The 16,324-nt window shown below is 44.9% G+C and overlaps 1 protein-coding gene across 1 annotated transcript in view; it reads right to left on the reverse strand.

Moving 5' to 3' along the window:
- The window catches only part of SPON1 (spondin 1), a 259,314-nt gene extending 246,299 nt beyond the window's left edge, over nt 1–13,015 (reverse strand). Inside the window, exon 1 of the mRNA XM_024558840.4 lies at nt 12,608–13,015. Coding sequence (XP_024414608.1) covers nt 12,608–12,845 — 238 coding nt within the window. The 5' untranslated portion in view covers nt 12,846–13,015. The remainder of the gene's footprint in view (nt 1–12,607) is intronic.
- Nucleotides 13,016–16,324: the final 3,309 nt, after the last annotated feature.

Consider the following 16,324-nt stretch of genomic DNA (forward strand, 5'->3'; position numbering starts at 1 on the left):
GGCTGACCGGGAGGGTGGCAGTTGGTATTTAAATGTCATTGAGATGACAGCAGGTCAGTGGACTTCAAAACTACTTAACTAGATGTCACCTTTAGGGAAAGACTCTTAATGGATATCAGAGGGCTCCTGTCCACATTCTAATCAACTTCTCTAATAACTACTTCTTTATGAAAATTGTGGATAATCCAAAATTAGATAATGTAGATTAGTCACTCAGTGACAGAGTCCAGATTCATGAATGGTTGACAGCTACAGGGATGGACCCAAACATACTGGAATAAATATAGTGGGGAATTATGTCAAGTTTTATGCATGAGGAGGGCAGCAGGCCTCCCAGCAAATCACAGGAATTTTGGCTGGCTACAAGCTTGGTGTGATCCCAGAGTACAGCTGCCAAAATAGCAAACACAAGACCTGGCAAGCTTAATACAAACACAGTGTCCGGGACAAGCGAGATAATCATTCGGCTTTGCTCCATCCTGATCAGGGCACACCTGGAGTACAAAGTGCAAGGAAACAAGAAACAGTATCCTATAAAGAATAGTTACAGAAATGGGGCATTTGAGTCAGAAGGCATAGTAGCTATTTCTCCACAAACACCTCAAGGGCTGATACATGGCCAAGGGGAAACCTTATATACTTGACTCTCAAGGACAGAACCTCAACAATGAGTGAAAGTTACATGAAAGGCAGATACTGGCAGCAGAGAAGTACAACTGAGTCAATCCTAGCTCAGGCTGCACCAGGCTGAGGGTGGTTACCTAAAGGAAGCTTAGGTTCTTCTCTCCTCACCCCTCCACTGCCAAGGCAAGGGACACTGCTATTGTGCTGCCCCTGAGGACATTTCAGTGGCCACTGTGCTGTGTCCACAGCAACAGGATAGGGCAATGAGGAGACCAGGTGTTAGAGTACATGGGGCATTGGAGTCTGGAGGTGGAGGCTGGGAGAGGTGGTGATAGGAAAGCATGCTCATAGAAAAGTGACTACCTTTTGCCCACCTTCTCTTTGTGCCTCACCATCTCATTTGAAAAGAAAAAATATATAAAGTATATATATTCCTGGAATTCAGCCCTTTGTTGGGGTGGGTCCAGTAAAGCTATGTATTTTTTAAAAACTTTCCTAGGTTTCCTAGGTTCAATGCAATCCCTATTAAAATACCAATGACATATTTCACAAATTTAGAACAAATATTTTAAAAATTTATATGGAACCAAAAATGACCCCGAATAGCTTCAGCAATCTTGAGAAAGAAGAACAAAGTAGGAGGGATCACAATACGTGATCTCAAACTATATTACAAGGCCACTGTAATCAAAACAGTCTGGTATTGGCATAAGAACAGACACATAGATAAATGGAACAGAATAGAGAGCCCAGAAATAAACCCAGTTCTCTCTGGTCAATTAATATTTGACAAAGGGAGCAGTAGCGTAAAATGGAGTAAAAATGCCCTCTTCAATAAATGGTGTTGGGAGATCTGGACAGGTACATGCAAAAAAATGACACTAGACTAACAAATTACATGAGAATAATCTCAAGATAGATAAAAGACTTAAATATAAGCTGTGACACCATAAAAACCCTAGAGGAAAACAGGCATTAAAATTTCAGATACACCACACAGCAATATTTTCGCTTATATATCTCCTAGAGCAAGTGAAATAAAGGAACAAATAAACAAATGGCAATACATCAAACTAAAAACTTCTGCATAGCTAAAGAAAACATCAGTAAAATGAAAAGAGAACCAACCATATGAGAAAACATATTTGCCAATGATACCTCGGACAAGGGTTGGATCTCTAAAAAGTATAAAGAACTCACACAACTCCACCCCAGGAAGACAAACAAACCAATTAAAACAATGGGCAAAGGCTGAACAGACACTTCTCCAAGGAAGACATACAGAGGGCCCATTGACATATGAAAAGATGCTCAACATCACTAACCACCAGAGAGATGCAAATTAAAACCACAATGTGATACTGTTTCACACTGGTGAATGGCCATCATAAACAAATCAACAAACAACAAATGTTGGAGAGGATGTGGAAAAAAGGGAACCCTAGTACACTGTTGGTGGGAATGCAGACTGGTACAACCACTGTAAAAAACAGTATGGAATTTTCTCAAACAACTAAAGTTGGAACTGCCTTTTGATCCAGCAATCCCACTACTGGGACAATATCCTAAAAATCCTGAAACACCAATTCGAAAGAACCTATGCACCTCAATGCTCATAGCAGCATTATTTACAACAGCCAAGTGATGGAAACAGCCTAAGTGCCCATCAATAAATGAGTGGATCAAGAAACTGTGGTACATTTACACAATGGAATACTATGCAGCAGAAAGAAAAAAGGAAGTCCTACCTTTTGTGACAAAACAGAACCAGAGGCATGGAAATAAAGAACAAACTGACAGTGACCAGAGGGGAGGAGGGAGGGAAAGAAGGGGGATAAGAAGGGAAAAGTCTGGTCAATGAACATATATAAATGACCAATGGATGATTGACTGTGGGAGTAGAGGTGGGGGGTGGAGGGCAGTAGAGAGCAACAGGGGGAAAAAATGGGACAACCGTAATAGAACAATGATTAAAAAAAAAAAAAACAACTTTCCAGGTAATTCGGATGCATAGCTAGGTTATGACCCCACAAAGAACTGATTTCAGGGAAAGTCACTTTATTAACTGGTTTCCAGGTTTGATGGATCAACAATCCCCTCTGCCCTATTCTCCATGTAATCAGAGTCAGTGTCTGAAGTTGGCAGCCCTTTTCCTTTGCTCTTTTGCCTTCTGTCCTCTGCTCTTCACTTCTGAACCATCAATGATCCAGTTTTCACCAATGGCAATAAGGAAGACACAGTCCTTGATCTATTTCATAAAGCTTGTACTCTAGCTCGAGGAGGCAGATGATAAGATCATTTCAGAGAATAGTTAAGGGCTATGAAGAAAATAAAGTCAAGCAAAATAATGGGAAACATAACTGGTGGTCAGAGGAGCCTCTTTAAAGAGATAACATCAGAGCTGAAACTTAAAAGACAAGGAGTGAGCTGCGCAAAGAGCAACCTAGACATGGATAAGAGCATGTACAAAGGCCCTGGGGTGGGAATAAGCCTGGTGCATTTAGAAAATTCAAAGAACAGTATTGCTGTTTTGAGGAGAAGGAGAAGTAAAAAAGGGAGGAGGAGAAAATAAAGAAGAAGGGAGGAGAAAAGGAAGAGGGAAGAAAGAGGAAGAACATCAGAAGAGCTTCCTTTGGCACCTAGAATCAACATTTAGTTTTTATGGCCTGCTTCTGAGTCTGTCCACCTTCCCACACTCCTATCCCCCACATGTAGTGGTTTGTGCTTGGAACCCTTCCCCATCCTTCTCCTCTCTAGCACAGTCCATGAGACATACTTGCAAATATCTGAACCACAACTGTAAATTGGATTTAAGTTATTTCCCATGGATTTTTAGTGCTTCAGCAAATCAACAGATATGAGTAGGCTTCTGTTTAAGTTTCCCTGAACTGTTTATAGCAGTTATAATTATTCTGTGAAAGTTAGAAGCGTTGTCTATGCAGAGCTTGCAAAGAACTTCTGGAGGTGTCACCTAACCCCTGACCCTTCCTGTCTTAGCCTCAACTCCAGAGTAGCAAAGACACCTGGTAAAAATTTCATACTAGCAAGAGCTGGCCAGTTGCATGGAATGCTTTATGTGACACACTGAGTTCCCTGATACACGTATATTCAAACACAACACACTGTTAGAAACAAAAGAGAGAAAATAAAACTTTCAATAATTTGGGCAACTTGCTACTTCATGATGTGCTTGAATGAGCATGAATTCCCTTACTCCATATAGTATTTCAGATTTGTCATGTCAGTGTTTAAGGACAAAAGAACCAATTACTTTATCTGGTACTAAACTTAGGAAATATCAATCTCTTCCAATGCTGAGGGGAAAACCAGAAGTGCTGGACTTACTTAAAAATGTTTGTTTCTATTCCCCGCTAACAAATCTATCTGGAGGGGTATATAAATAAGGTTAGATTGATTGTAGTATCCCTGTTATATTTAATGTACAATTTCAAAGGACTTTTAAGGAATAATTTTGACTTATGTGACTAGGGTTTTCCATAGTGCTTTTTGAATATAACCGTCAAATAAGATGAGACTCAACTATACTCAAATTATTTCTCTTGTCTTCCTTCTGAATGTATATCCAGTGTTTTCCTCTTTCTTTCCTTTTTAGTTTCTTTTCCCTTCTTCTTCTTGTCTCTCTTGCACATACACACAAACACAAACACGTGTGCATTTACTTGCTTTATCCAATTGTACCTTCACCCCTTTCTTTCCTTGCAGCTTCCTCTTTTATTGAGGGAGAAGGTAAGACAGGACAGGAGACTCAAACATATTGGCCCCTTTCTGACTTCTCAGTGTAAAACCTATCAACACACACACACACACATACACACTCACACACTCCTTGGTCTACTGATTCGGTCAGCAGTTATGTCAACTTCACACACTGTTGAGAATATCTATCTAGATGACCTGTCACTGCAAGAACATCAAATATTGTGTTTTTACATAACAGAGCATTAAAATATTTGACAGAGACATCTAATTGACCCCCCAATTCCATTTTCATCTTTGTCCCTTTGAAAAAATAAATTCCTCCTCTAAGTTTTAGCTGTGCGTGTGGCTGTCCAGCTAAGTGCTAGGTTTCCCAGGCTCCCTTGCAGCTAGATGTGGCCATGTGACTAGATTCTTATCAATGGAGTGTGTTTGAAAGTGCTGGGTATGCAATTTCTGGGTCACATCATTAAAAGAAAGCTGCTTGTCCTCTACCTCCTTTTTCCACCTGCGTGTTGAGTGGAACTCAGACATGGTGGTAAATGAGCTGGCTTGGAACTATGCTGATAAGAACATCCTAAAACAGTGCTTTCCAATAGAAATAAGGCCAAGCCAGGTGAAATTAATTTTCTTTGTTAATAGGTATCCAACAGGAATAAATGTAAAACAAATAAAATTAATTTAAACAACACATTTTATTTAACCTAATATGTATAATTACCACTCCAACATAGAATCAATATAAAATTATTAATGAGTTTTCATCTTTCTTCACACTAATTATTCAATAAGTGTGCATCTTGCACTTAGCATACCTCAGTTTGGATTAGCCATGTTGCAGGAACTGTGACTCATGCCTACCGACTGGGCAGAAGAGTGCTAGATGATGGTGAAGGAACAACGTAACTATGTATGAAGACATGCTCAAGTTTTAAATCTTGAAAAATTACAATTTTATATACTTTCATTTTTTGTATGTTTTGATTTTTTTTGGCACTTCATGAAACTGAAAGCAATAAACAGTCTCCACAACCATTAAGCATTTAGATTCACAGTCTGTCCAGAAAGTACCCAGCCATGTGATATGAAAAATAGAGACAATTATTGAAGAAGATACAGGAAACTTTATACACAGGACAATGACGCTTCTGTCCCCTTCAAACTAGGCACCTTGGGACCTCACACAGTTCTCCCAGTCATCATCAGCTGCCTCATCGTATTTTCTTGAATCTGAAGTCTCTTGTCCTTCAAAGCTGATTTTAGTTTTGGGAAAAGCCAGAAGTTGCAGGGCACCAAATCTAGGCGGTAGGGAGGCTGAGTCACCTTGGTGATTTGATGTTTTGCCAAAAATCTCTGCACAAGATGTGAGGCATGAGCAAGCTCATTGTTGTGATGAAGCTGCCAATCATAATCAGTTGCCCATAGCTGCAGCCTTCTGAATCATCTGAAAAGTTTACGTTGAGCAATGTTCAAGTATAATTCAAAAATTGCTCTACTCTCTCAGTCATTTTGAATGCAGGGCCACACAGTACACATGCTCACTCAATTGTGTCTACCGCCCCCACTACTAGCACAGTGAAGTTGTCACTGTTCACACTTGCGCATTCCAGTCCACTCTCCTTGGCTGCCAGGTAACATCGATATTGTGCAAACTGTTCTCATTATATTAACAGCAGTTAGACTTTTTCCAGGCAGACTTCATACATGCATCTTTTAATTTTTATTATCAATTTGAAATAAATATTTATTAAAAGGGGAAAAGGTTTAAAAATAAATTTAAATAATAAAAAAGAGGGAAATGAAAATAATAATTTGCAAAGATATCTGGATATCCATGTTCATTGTAGCATTATTTACAACTGCCAAGCTGTGGAAACAACCTAAGTGTCCACTGATGAATAATAGGTAAAGAAGATGCAGTACATGTGCACGATGGAATATTACTCAGCCATAAAAAAGAGTGGAATCTTGGCATTTATGACAACATGAATGGACATTGAGGGCATTATGCTAAGTAAAATAAGTCAGACAGAGAAGGACAAATACTGTATAATCTCACATATGTGGAATCTTAAAAACACAGAACAACAAATTCAAGCTTACACATATGGAGAACAGATTGGCAGATGCCAGAAGAGAGTAGAGGGGGTGATGATGAAATGATCAAAAGGTACAATCTTCCAGTTATAAAATAAATAAACCCTGAGAATGTAATGTATAGCACGTTGGCTGTAGTTAATTACAATGTATTGTGTATTTGAAAGTTGCTAAGAGAGTAAATCTTAAAAGTCCTCATCAAGAGAAAAAAGTTTGTAACTGTATGGTGACAAATGGTAACTAGACTTATTGTGTTGATGTTTTTGTAATGTATACAAATTTAAATCATACACTGCACACTAACATAATGATATTTTTCTGTTATACCTCAAACATTATTTTTATTGTTGTTCAAGTGCAGTTGTCTCCATTTTCCCCACACCACTCCCCCCACCCCACTTATCCCCACCTCCCACCCTTGATCCTGTCCCTCTTTGGCTTTGTCCATGTGTCCTTTAAATATGTTCCTTGATGACCCTCCCCCTTTTTCCCCTGTTATCCCCTCTTTCCTTCCCTGTGGTACTGTCAGTTTGTTCTTTATTTCAATGTCAATGGATCTATTTTGCCTGATTGTTTGTTTTGTTGATTAGGGTCCCCTTATAGGTGAGATCATATGGTATTTGTCTTTTATCACCTGGCTTATTTCACTTAGCATAATGCTCTCCAGATCAATCCATGCTGTTATGAAGTGTAGGAGCTCCTCCTTTCTTTTTGCTGTGTAGTATTCCATTGTGTAAATGTACCATAGTTTTTGGATCCACTCACTCACTGATGGGCACTTAGGTTGCTTCCAACACTTGTAAATTGTGCTGCTATCAACATTGAGGTGCATAGTTTCTTTTGAATTGGTATTTCATGATTCTTAGGGTATAAGCTCAGTAGTGGAATTGCTGGGTCAAAAGGTGGTTCCATTTTTAGTTTTCTGAGGAAACTCCACACTGTTTTCCACAGTGGCTGCACCAGTCTGCATTTCCACCAACAGTGCACTAGGGTTCCCTTTTCACCACAACCTCTCCGGCACTTATTGTTTGTTGATTTGTTTATGATGGCCATTCTGACTGGTGTGAGGTGGTATCTCATTGTGGTTTTAATTTGCATCTCTCTGATGGCTAGTGATGCTGAGCATCCTTTCATATGTTTCTGGGCCCTCTGTATGACTGCCTTGGAGAAGTGTCTGTTCAGATCCTTTGCCCATTATTTTAATTGGGTTGTTTGTTTTCCTGGAGCAGATTCATGTGAGTTCTTTATATATTTTGGAGATCAAACCCTTGTTTGAGGTGTCATTGGCAAATATGTTTTCCCATGCAGTTGGTTCCCTTTTCATTTTGATGATGTTTTGTATAGCCATGAAGAAGCTTTTTATTTTGATGAAATCCCATTTGTTTATTTGTTCCTCTATGTCCCTTGCTCTAGGGGACATATTGGTTAAAATACTGCTGCATGGAATATCTGAGATTTTCCTGCCTATGTTCTCCTCTAGGACTTCTATGGTGTCATGGTTTATATTTAAATTTTTTATCCATCTTAAGTTAATTTTTGTGTATGGTGTAAGTTGGTAGTCGAATTTCATTTTTTTGCATGTAGCTGTCCAAACATTATTTTTTTAAAAGAGGGTAATAATGCAAGAAAAGGGGAGAGGTGGGAGGAGTGACTTACGATTAATTATAATATCATCAGCAGTACCTAAAATAAAAACAGTAGATAAGAGTTTATTTAAAAGGCCCCATCCAGCTTAAATTTCTCGGATTATACCTATGTACTTTTCAAACATATGATTTTACCGGCATGATCATATAACACCTGCATGTAAAAATAAAACGATAGTCAAATTAGTTTCTTTTTTCCTATCCAACTTGTTTCTGTTTCCCCACAAACAAAATGAATTGGCTAAAGATTGACAAGATTCTTTGTATTTCCAAATTAATCCTCTGGTTTGTGGGAAAATGCAAAACTGCAGTCTATAAAAAGAAAAAAAAAGCAAATGTAAATAAGGACCCATCACTTCATACTTTGTGTCCCAAGATATGTCCATTATCATGATTTGTTGCTTCTGTTGCCCTTCAGTGAAGACACTGTCCAGAAGGCTGAGGGTAGCTGAGTGAATTTATTCTACTCCTAGTTCATTACATTGAGTCTGCATGGAAGACTGCTTAAGAGCACAGATTTAGGAGTAAGATATCCCTGCATTTTTATCTTGACTCCACTGATTATTAGCTGTGCGACCATGCCAAGTTACTAACCTCTCTAAAACTTAATGTTCTCATATGCAAATAAGAATAATAAACCACCTCAAAGTATACAAGGAATAAGATGTGAGATGAGTAGGAAGCACTTAACACAATGTCTCATCCAGTGTTCACTGCCAAGTATTTTTCTATTTCTAAAATAATCATCTCATAACATGTATTTATTTTAGCACCTATTGTATGACAATGTCTTTTGACATGGATTACTTCTAATTCTCACAGCAACACGGGGGGTGGGGTGCGGGAAAGCACTCTCATTTTACAGTTGAAGAAAACTGGGGGTCAGAGAGGTGAAGTGGCCTGTTTCAGGTTGCAAAGTAATTATGTGATTGAGCAGGAGTTGAAACAGACTCAGCCAATATCAAAGCCTGTGCTCTTTCTACCAGGCTGAGGTGGGACATACGCTCCCATGGCAGTGTGTGCCCCAGAGTGGGACAAAGAAAGAGAAGGCAAAGCAGCTTTGGAGGTCTCCAAACCTCTCGGTTTAGAATAAATCCCCCAATTACGCTTGAAGTTGGAGAAGCTTTTCAAATCTCAACTGGACATTCTTTTCCCATCAAGTTCCTTGAAATTTCCCTTTAAAGAGCATCTAGGAAAAGCCACTCTCATTAGCCAGGGTCTGGCTTTATTTTCCTAATAAACAGACCTCTAGTCAGACAAAAGAGCCTCCTTTATTTTCAATCAGTTCTTGAACATTTCAGCTGATTCTCTTCTATTTGGCTTGAAATTGTGATCTGGGAATGGCTGGTCCTGCAAATTGTCCTCCCATAAGGAATGCCCCTTGAGGATCCTCAACTTGTTATTTTTAATCACTGTAATCTCCTTTTCAAAGGAGGGCATGGACAGAAACAGAGCAGGCCTTTCAGAGCTTTCTAAAGCATAATTATTGCAGAGGGACAAGGATGGGGGAGGAGGGAAGGAGAGTAGAGAGACGTGGTGGGAGAGAGAAGGAAGTGAATATAGTACTAACAGCTTGGAAAAGGCTGAATAGTAATCTCAGTGGGATCCTGGCTATTGAGAAGAAACCCCATATATATATATATTTTTAACAGTGACCATTTTATTCCAGGCTAGAATGCCTAAAGGGTATACTGGGGTGGGGAGCATGGAGAGTAGAAACTATTTGGAGATGAACTGGAATATCGGGGACAAAGACTTGAGGAAGGAAAACAAGCCAAGGATTGATTCCAAGGATTGTGAGGGGCACTAATTCAGGGGGGGAAAAAAAGCAAATAGAACACCAGTGGAATGTTAATTTCCACAGCCCTAAGTCAATACTCCAAGCAGAATACTTTTCACACAAGCATTCTAAAAAAGTATAAGCCAACAGAAAAATGTCAGACTAAGTCAGCACCTTCTTCTTCCCAACTTTGAGTGGCGGAATCAGGTTTGCTAATCACAGAAGGCCTCAGTATGGTTCCTGCAAGATCTTTCAAGATCTCTTCGCCAGCAGAAAGGAGAAAGGATGATTGCCTACCTAGTGGTTTGAGTGCGGGCTTCACAGTCCAAAAGGCTAACCTTTTCGGTTGGAATTACTGTAAGGTGAAAGTCTAGTGCTCCCCTAGCTCCAGTTCCCACCTCCAGGCCACCGACACCTACGCAGCCCCGGAATCTCTCTGTCCCTGTGAATACCTGGGTATCCCACCCAGTGTCGGGGTCGCCCACTGCTGCCAGTGCTCAGCCAGACTGGGAGGATTTGAGCCAGCGAGCGTGGAAAGAGATGCTGGGTAGGACACTGGGCCTGGGCCCCAAACTGGTCTAAACCACCTAAAATATTCCTCCCGGGCTTAAATTAGGAACAGTCTTAGGCAAGACTCCTACCATGAAGAAATCATTCATTTATTCAGTTAATTCTTGAGGACCCTGAAAACCACCATTCACTAATAGATTGGACAGGTGGAGTAGTGAGAAGGCCTTTTACACACACACATACACACACACACGAAACAAATGTGACAAGTACCTCTCTCCATTATTAAACTAATAAAGGCTGCATGTCCGACTCAAACGAACATGTATGTAGTCTCGGGCACACTCTACTTTGGAATCTCGATTACTCCTGACGACCACACAGAGGTAGGATAAACAGCTAGTATGTTCACACTGGAAAATGGACTCGGAGAAAGTAAGGGTTTGCACAAGGTCATACAGCTACGAAACTCAAGTCGATCTGACTCCAGAGCAGCATCTTTCCCTGCCCCGTGGAGCTGGGGCAGTGTCCTAAGAGAACACAGATCCTCCGTTTTGGGGAGGGCTAAAGAGGCCAATGCAGTTATGCCCGCTTCCCTCCGGTCCACCAAGAGCAGAGGCTCTCTCCCAGCTTGGCGGAGATGCTGTGGCCACACGTCGGTTCGGCTACTTCAGCGGCGCGCCCACCCAGCCAGCTCCGTCCTGCGCTGGGTCGCCAGTCCTCCACCAACATCCTTCTCCACCCTGCGAAGTCCCGACGATCCCGCCGACTCGCGCGCCCAAGCGCTGAGCGCCTCCCGGTACCGAGGGCGCCTGCAAGCAGGCTCCCGGTAGCCCAGGTGGAGAAAGTCGGCGGCAGGGACCAGGGAAACGGCAGGAGCGTTCTGAGAAGGGTGGCCCGTGCCTTCTCAGTTTTGTTTTGTTTCCTGTGTGGGCCGGGCTCCCGCTGACACTGCCTCAAACTTTCTCCACTGTTGCTCCCACCGCTTCCACCTGTGATGCTCTAGGAACCGGGAAGGCGGGGGTGGATGGCGGCTGTGAACCCATTTGCCCCACCAGATGCCCCAACACCCCACTTTCCCCTGCTTAGTACCATAGTTGACTTATATAGGAGCGGGCGGGAGTGAAGGGATACGCGCCCTGTCACTCCTTGCCCGCGGGGCCACAGGTGAAGCAGGAAGGCTTCCTTCCCTTCCTCAGGTCCCGTCTCCCAGCTGGAGAAGGCAGCTGCTGCACGGAGAAAAAAGATGTCTGGGGAGACGGCCGGGCTCAGGAGGGAGGAGGAAGGCCGTGGGGGTGGAGTCAGGGGTCGTCAGGTCTGTGCCGGTCGCGCTGCCAGTCCTGCCCGGAAAGCGCTCACCTGCTTGGACAACTCCCCGCGCTCCCGAAAGCCCGCTCGCATCTGGGAAGCTTAGGCGCCGCATCCCTGGGGCACGGAGCCTCCGGGTTTCCGGAGCCAAGGCCACCCGGCCTCCAGGGAGCAGGCCTCAGGAATTCGGGCTTCCCTTTCCGTCTTCCTCGGGCTCCCCTTTCGTCTCCGAGACTACCCAGAGATCTCTGAAGGACCGTTCCAGTTCCACTGGGAGCCTATCCTAGAAAATCCAGGGTCTTTTCCCTTGCCTGGGACAGAAAGAATATTATTGGGAGTTCTTCCCAGAGACCCTTCCGAAAAGCTTCAGGCTCTTCCTCCCCTCCTCCCCGTGCCCAGTTAAGGGGGGAAGCTTAAAGTCCCTTTTCCTAAAAGGGATCTGTCGGGGAAGCTGGAGTGACCGTCCCGCCAGGGGTCAGAAACAAGCTGGTATGTTCTCCTTCAGGAGTGGGAGTGGGGAAAGCCGGAGTTCACCACCTTCACTGGGACCCAACTGGGAGAAGCCAGGGTCCCCACCCCTCCAGAGACGGATCTGGAGAGAGGCGGGTCTCCACTGTTCTCTGGGAGCCAGCAGGCTCCCTCCCAGACAGGTCGGTAGGACGCGTCGCTTTGCTTTAGCACACACCCGGGAACCGCGAGTCGAGGATGGGGGCTGCTAGCCTGGCTGCGGCCCCGCGACGGCCCCGGAACTGGCTTGGGAATTGGGTCGCCGCTAGAAGGGCTGAGGGCAGCCAGGGCAGAAGGACCCTTGCCGGTTGCGCCAGCTCTGTGCGCCCAGACGCTGTGCGCCCTCCTCTGGCACGGCGCGGTCAGCGCCCCCCGGGGGCCGGGTCCCGCGACCCCAACGCCACGCCAGGCCACTTACCACGGTAGCTGTTTCCGGGCTTGTAGAAGTCGGGGTCTCCCTCCACTCGGAGGCTGAACTCGGTGTAGCCCTCGCGCCGCGTGCCTTGAGCCCGCAGGATGCGGCTGCAGTAGCCCTCCGACTTGGGCACTTTGTCCAGGGTCTCGTCGGAGAAGGCCAGCGCCGCGGCCAGGGGCAGCGCCAGGGCCAGCAGCGCTGGACTCCTGCTCAGCCTCAGGGTCGCCGGGGACAGCCTCATCCTCTCGGGCCCCCAACTTTGTGCCTCTGCCACCGGCCCTCTCAGCACGCGACTCCTGCCCGAAGGGGTCCCCGCGGAAGCGAGACCTGGTGGAGCCCGGGCGGGAAGCGCGAGCTCAGAGCAGAGAGACAGTGCCTGCCTCGGTTTGGCGGCTGTGCTGCGCTGAGCCGAGCAGAACGAGTGAGCAGCGCGAGGAAGGGAGGGCGGTGGCGAAGGAAGAGGGAGGGCTGATTTTGCCCAGATCCCCGAGCGCAGCGCAGCGCAGCGCAGCGCTGTTTTGTTCCCGAGCTGGCGATTAGCGGACCCGCGGTGTTTATTTTGCGATGCTGATTTCCAGGGTCTGGCGAGGAAGTCACAGGATACAAGGACACTGTGGGCTCTGTCCCACCACCAAGGAGGCGGCTGCCCCAAACCCCGCTATACCCTGGATTGTGTGGAGGAGGGTACTGGAAGGATGGAAGGATAGAACTAACTTTTTTTGCACACCTACTCTGTGCCTAGCTGTATGCTGGGCGGTTTACTTACTGTGTCTGCTCACCTTCAACTTACTGCACACAATAAACGTGACATTACTTTCACGCATTGTATAGATGAGCAAACTGAGGCCTCAGCCAAACTGATAAAGGCGGGGTCAGATGCCAGGACTATCTCTTGTTCTTCCCATAGCGGCTGTTGCAAGAAGTCAGACTGGAGGATGAGAAATGGACAAAATAACCCATCCCTTGGGCCCTGCAAGCAGAGTGCCTATGGCCTGTCATACTTTCGGAGATTCCTACAGTATTTTTTTTTTAAATCAGAACAGAATTAGGTCCGATAAAATGTTTCACTATCTAATATCAATATACTTGTACTTATACCTATACAGTCATAAGATATGTTTACTACTGTTTTGTGAAGAAAGGAATTCACAAAGACAAAATGTCCACAAAAGCCCTCATGTAGCCTTGGAAAAGAGCTCTGAAATGTTCAGAGAAAAGCCTGAGTTTTCTTGGCTTAGATTTTAGTTCAGGTTCTCCAGCCCCAGTGACAGAAGTTGGGAGACAGAGAGGAGCTGAGCCTGAGGCATCACTCGGCAGGGCCTCAGGCATCAGCCTCCAGGCCACCCAGGAGAAAGGCCAGGTGAAGAAACTTCTCCCAGCGTTTCCCTGGGGACAGACCGGGATCGAAGCTGAATTCTGCCACTCACCCACTGTGAGTCTGGGGAGAGTTACTTAACCTCTCCAAGCCGCAGTCTCACGCTCTGAAGGCGCTGGTGTGTGCCTGTGGGCCGACACACTCCTCCTCTAGGGGGTGCTAGAATCAAATGAAATGACCCACATAAAACACGTGGGCCGGTCTCCAGTGACCACCCCCGCCATCCCTTCAATGGGTGGGTCTTGGCTGACCCTGAGAACCACAGCAATGTAGACCAAGCCAGAAGAAGCTTTAATTATCCAGCTCCCCCTTCCTCTGGGCAGTCAACACACCTCAAGAGCCTACATTTAAAAAGCCATCTCCTTTGCTTTCCAGGTCAGGTTTTCCTCTTTGATATCACTAACAAAACAGCCTGGAGGAGCCATCTGCACTGCAGGTCTCCATTCCTCTTCACCAGCCCACTTACTCCTCAGTTCTTGTGCTGGGACTCCCTCTGCCACTATTAACTGAGCATCTTGCTCAGAGGTCACCCAAGAGTAGCCTCTTGCTGAAGCCAGTTACTGTATACTCTTTTCTCAGCCCTGACCCTCCCTGACCCCCAACAGCACCGGATACAGCTGGCCAGCCTTCCTTTACAAAAGTGACACTCAGATTCACATCTGCGCCCTGAGTGAATTGTCCCCAGTGTCACTGTACTGGCTCCGAGTTCACGGTAGATTTCACGGTGCACAGTCCCAGTCATCCAGCAAGCCTGCACCAAGTGTAGATTTGGGGCCAAGACTGGGCTGAGCCGTGGGCACCACAGAGAACAAAAATTCATTCATTTATTCATTCATGTTGAAGGCCCTTTGTGTGCTCAGCTCTGGGACATGAGACATATATTGCCTTTGTGGATCTTACAGTCCTGTGGGAAAAGCCAATGGAAATAGTTACATGAATCTTTTAAAATTACAATTATGATATATGCTACAAACTAAGTGGTTCATTAGAGTGTACCTGATTTTTATCTCAGAGGACAAGAAACCGCAGAGACACATAAAATGTGGCTCCTGTGTCACAAAGCTCAAAGATTATTGTATGTCTAGTAGCCCAAATGTGTGCTCTTGAATGTCTTTTCATCTAAATCAGCACATTCAAATCCAACGTGGCGGTGGGTGGCGTGGAACTTTCTGGGATATAATAGTTAATTTTTCATGGAACACTGACAGAAAAACCATGTGAGAGAGCAGGCCCATTTCTCCGCCCCCTTCCTATTTTCCAGACCAGGAACCTATAAAATTACCTGTCGAGGTGCCATGGCTAATAAGGGGAAAAGAACCAGCATTCAAATCAGGCCTCCCCAATAACAGAATGGGGTTCTTCCCACTATACCATGGTGACCCCATCATTAGGGCAATGACAGCTGACTCTAAGCAGCCCGTCACACTTCAGTCCCACTGCCCAAGCTAGATTTCCCTTACCTGGCTCTGCTGTCCCATCAGACCTCAGCTCTCTCTCCACACATCTGTCTAGGCCATCACCAAGTCTTTAGTTTCCCCTTCCAACTACCTCTTGAATGCCCTTCTCTCCATCTCCCCTGCCACCACACCAGTCTGAGTTGTCATCATCCCGTAGCCTCCTAACTGGACTGCCAGCATCTACTCTTGCTCCCCTCCGATCTGTCTTCTGCACTGAAGCCCCAGTGATCCTTTTTAACATGCAGACTTGAATGGGAATTCCAAGGTTAAAATCCTTTTTCAGTGGCTTTTCAGGGTGCTCAGAACAAAGACAAAATCTTTAATGTGGCCTCCAAGGCCCTGCTGGATGGCCTCTTGGGCCATGCACCCTCTCTCTCATGGGCCCCCCCCACTACGGCTGAGGTTCTCTCTCACTGGAATCCAACAGTCTTTAGTCTCTTCCACCTCCACCTTCCCCCAGCCACTCCTCTGCATCCTTTAGATCTCAGTGCAAAACTGCTTCCTCAGAGAAGTCCTTCCTGATTTCCTAGAACAGATCCTGCCCCTCTTTATATGCACTCCTGGAACTTGATACCTTTTCTCTTAATGTTCTCAAGATGTATAATTACTTATTCATTTATGTGTTTGATTTTTACATTTTGCATTTGTTTGGTGTCTGTCTCCATTACTAGATTCTAAGCTCTGTACCGGAAGGACTGTCTCTGGAGCTCACCACTGTATTCTCCGTGCACACCACAGTGCCTGGCTCCATAAATATTTGTCCTGTGAATAAAATGTCTTTAACACTCTCCCAGTGCCCTGTTACTCAACTTAATTTCTTCAAGGGACCTCAAGACCCTCCATGATCTGGTCATAGATCCCAGACTGAGCTCCTGGTGCTACCCACCT

The sequence above is a fragment of the Desmodus rotundus genome, chromosome 5 (genome assembly GCF_022682495.2).
Source record: "Desmodus rotundus isolate HL8 chromosome 5, HLdesRot8A.1, whole genome shotgun sequence".
Classification (NCBI taxonomy): domain Eukaryota; kingdom Metazoa; phylum Chordata; class Mammalia; order Chiroptera; family Phyllostomidae; genus Desmodus; species Desmodus rotundus.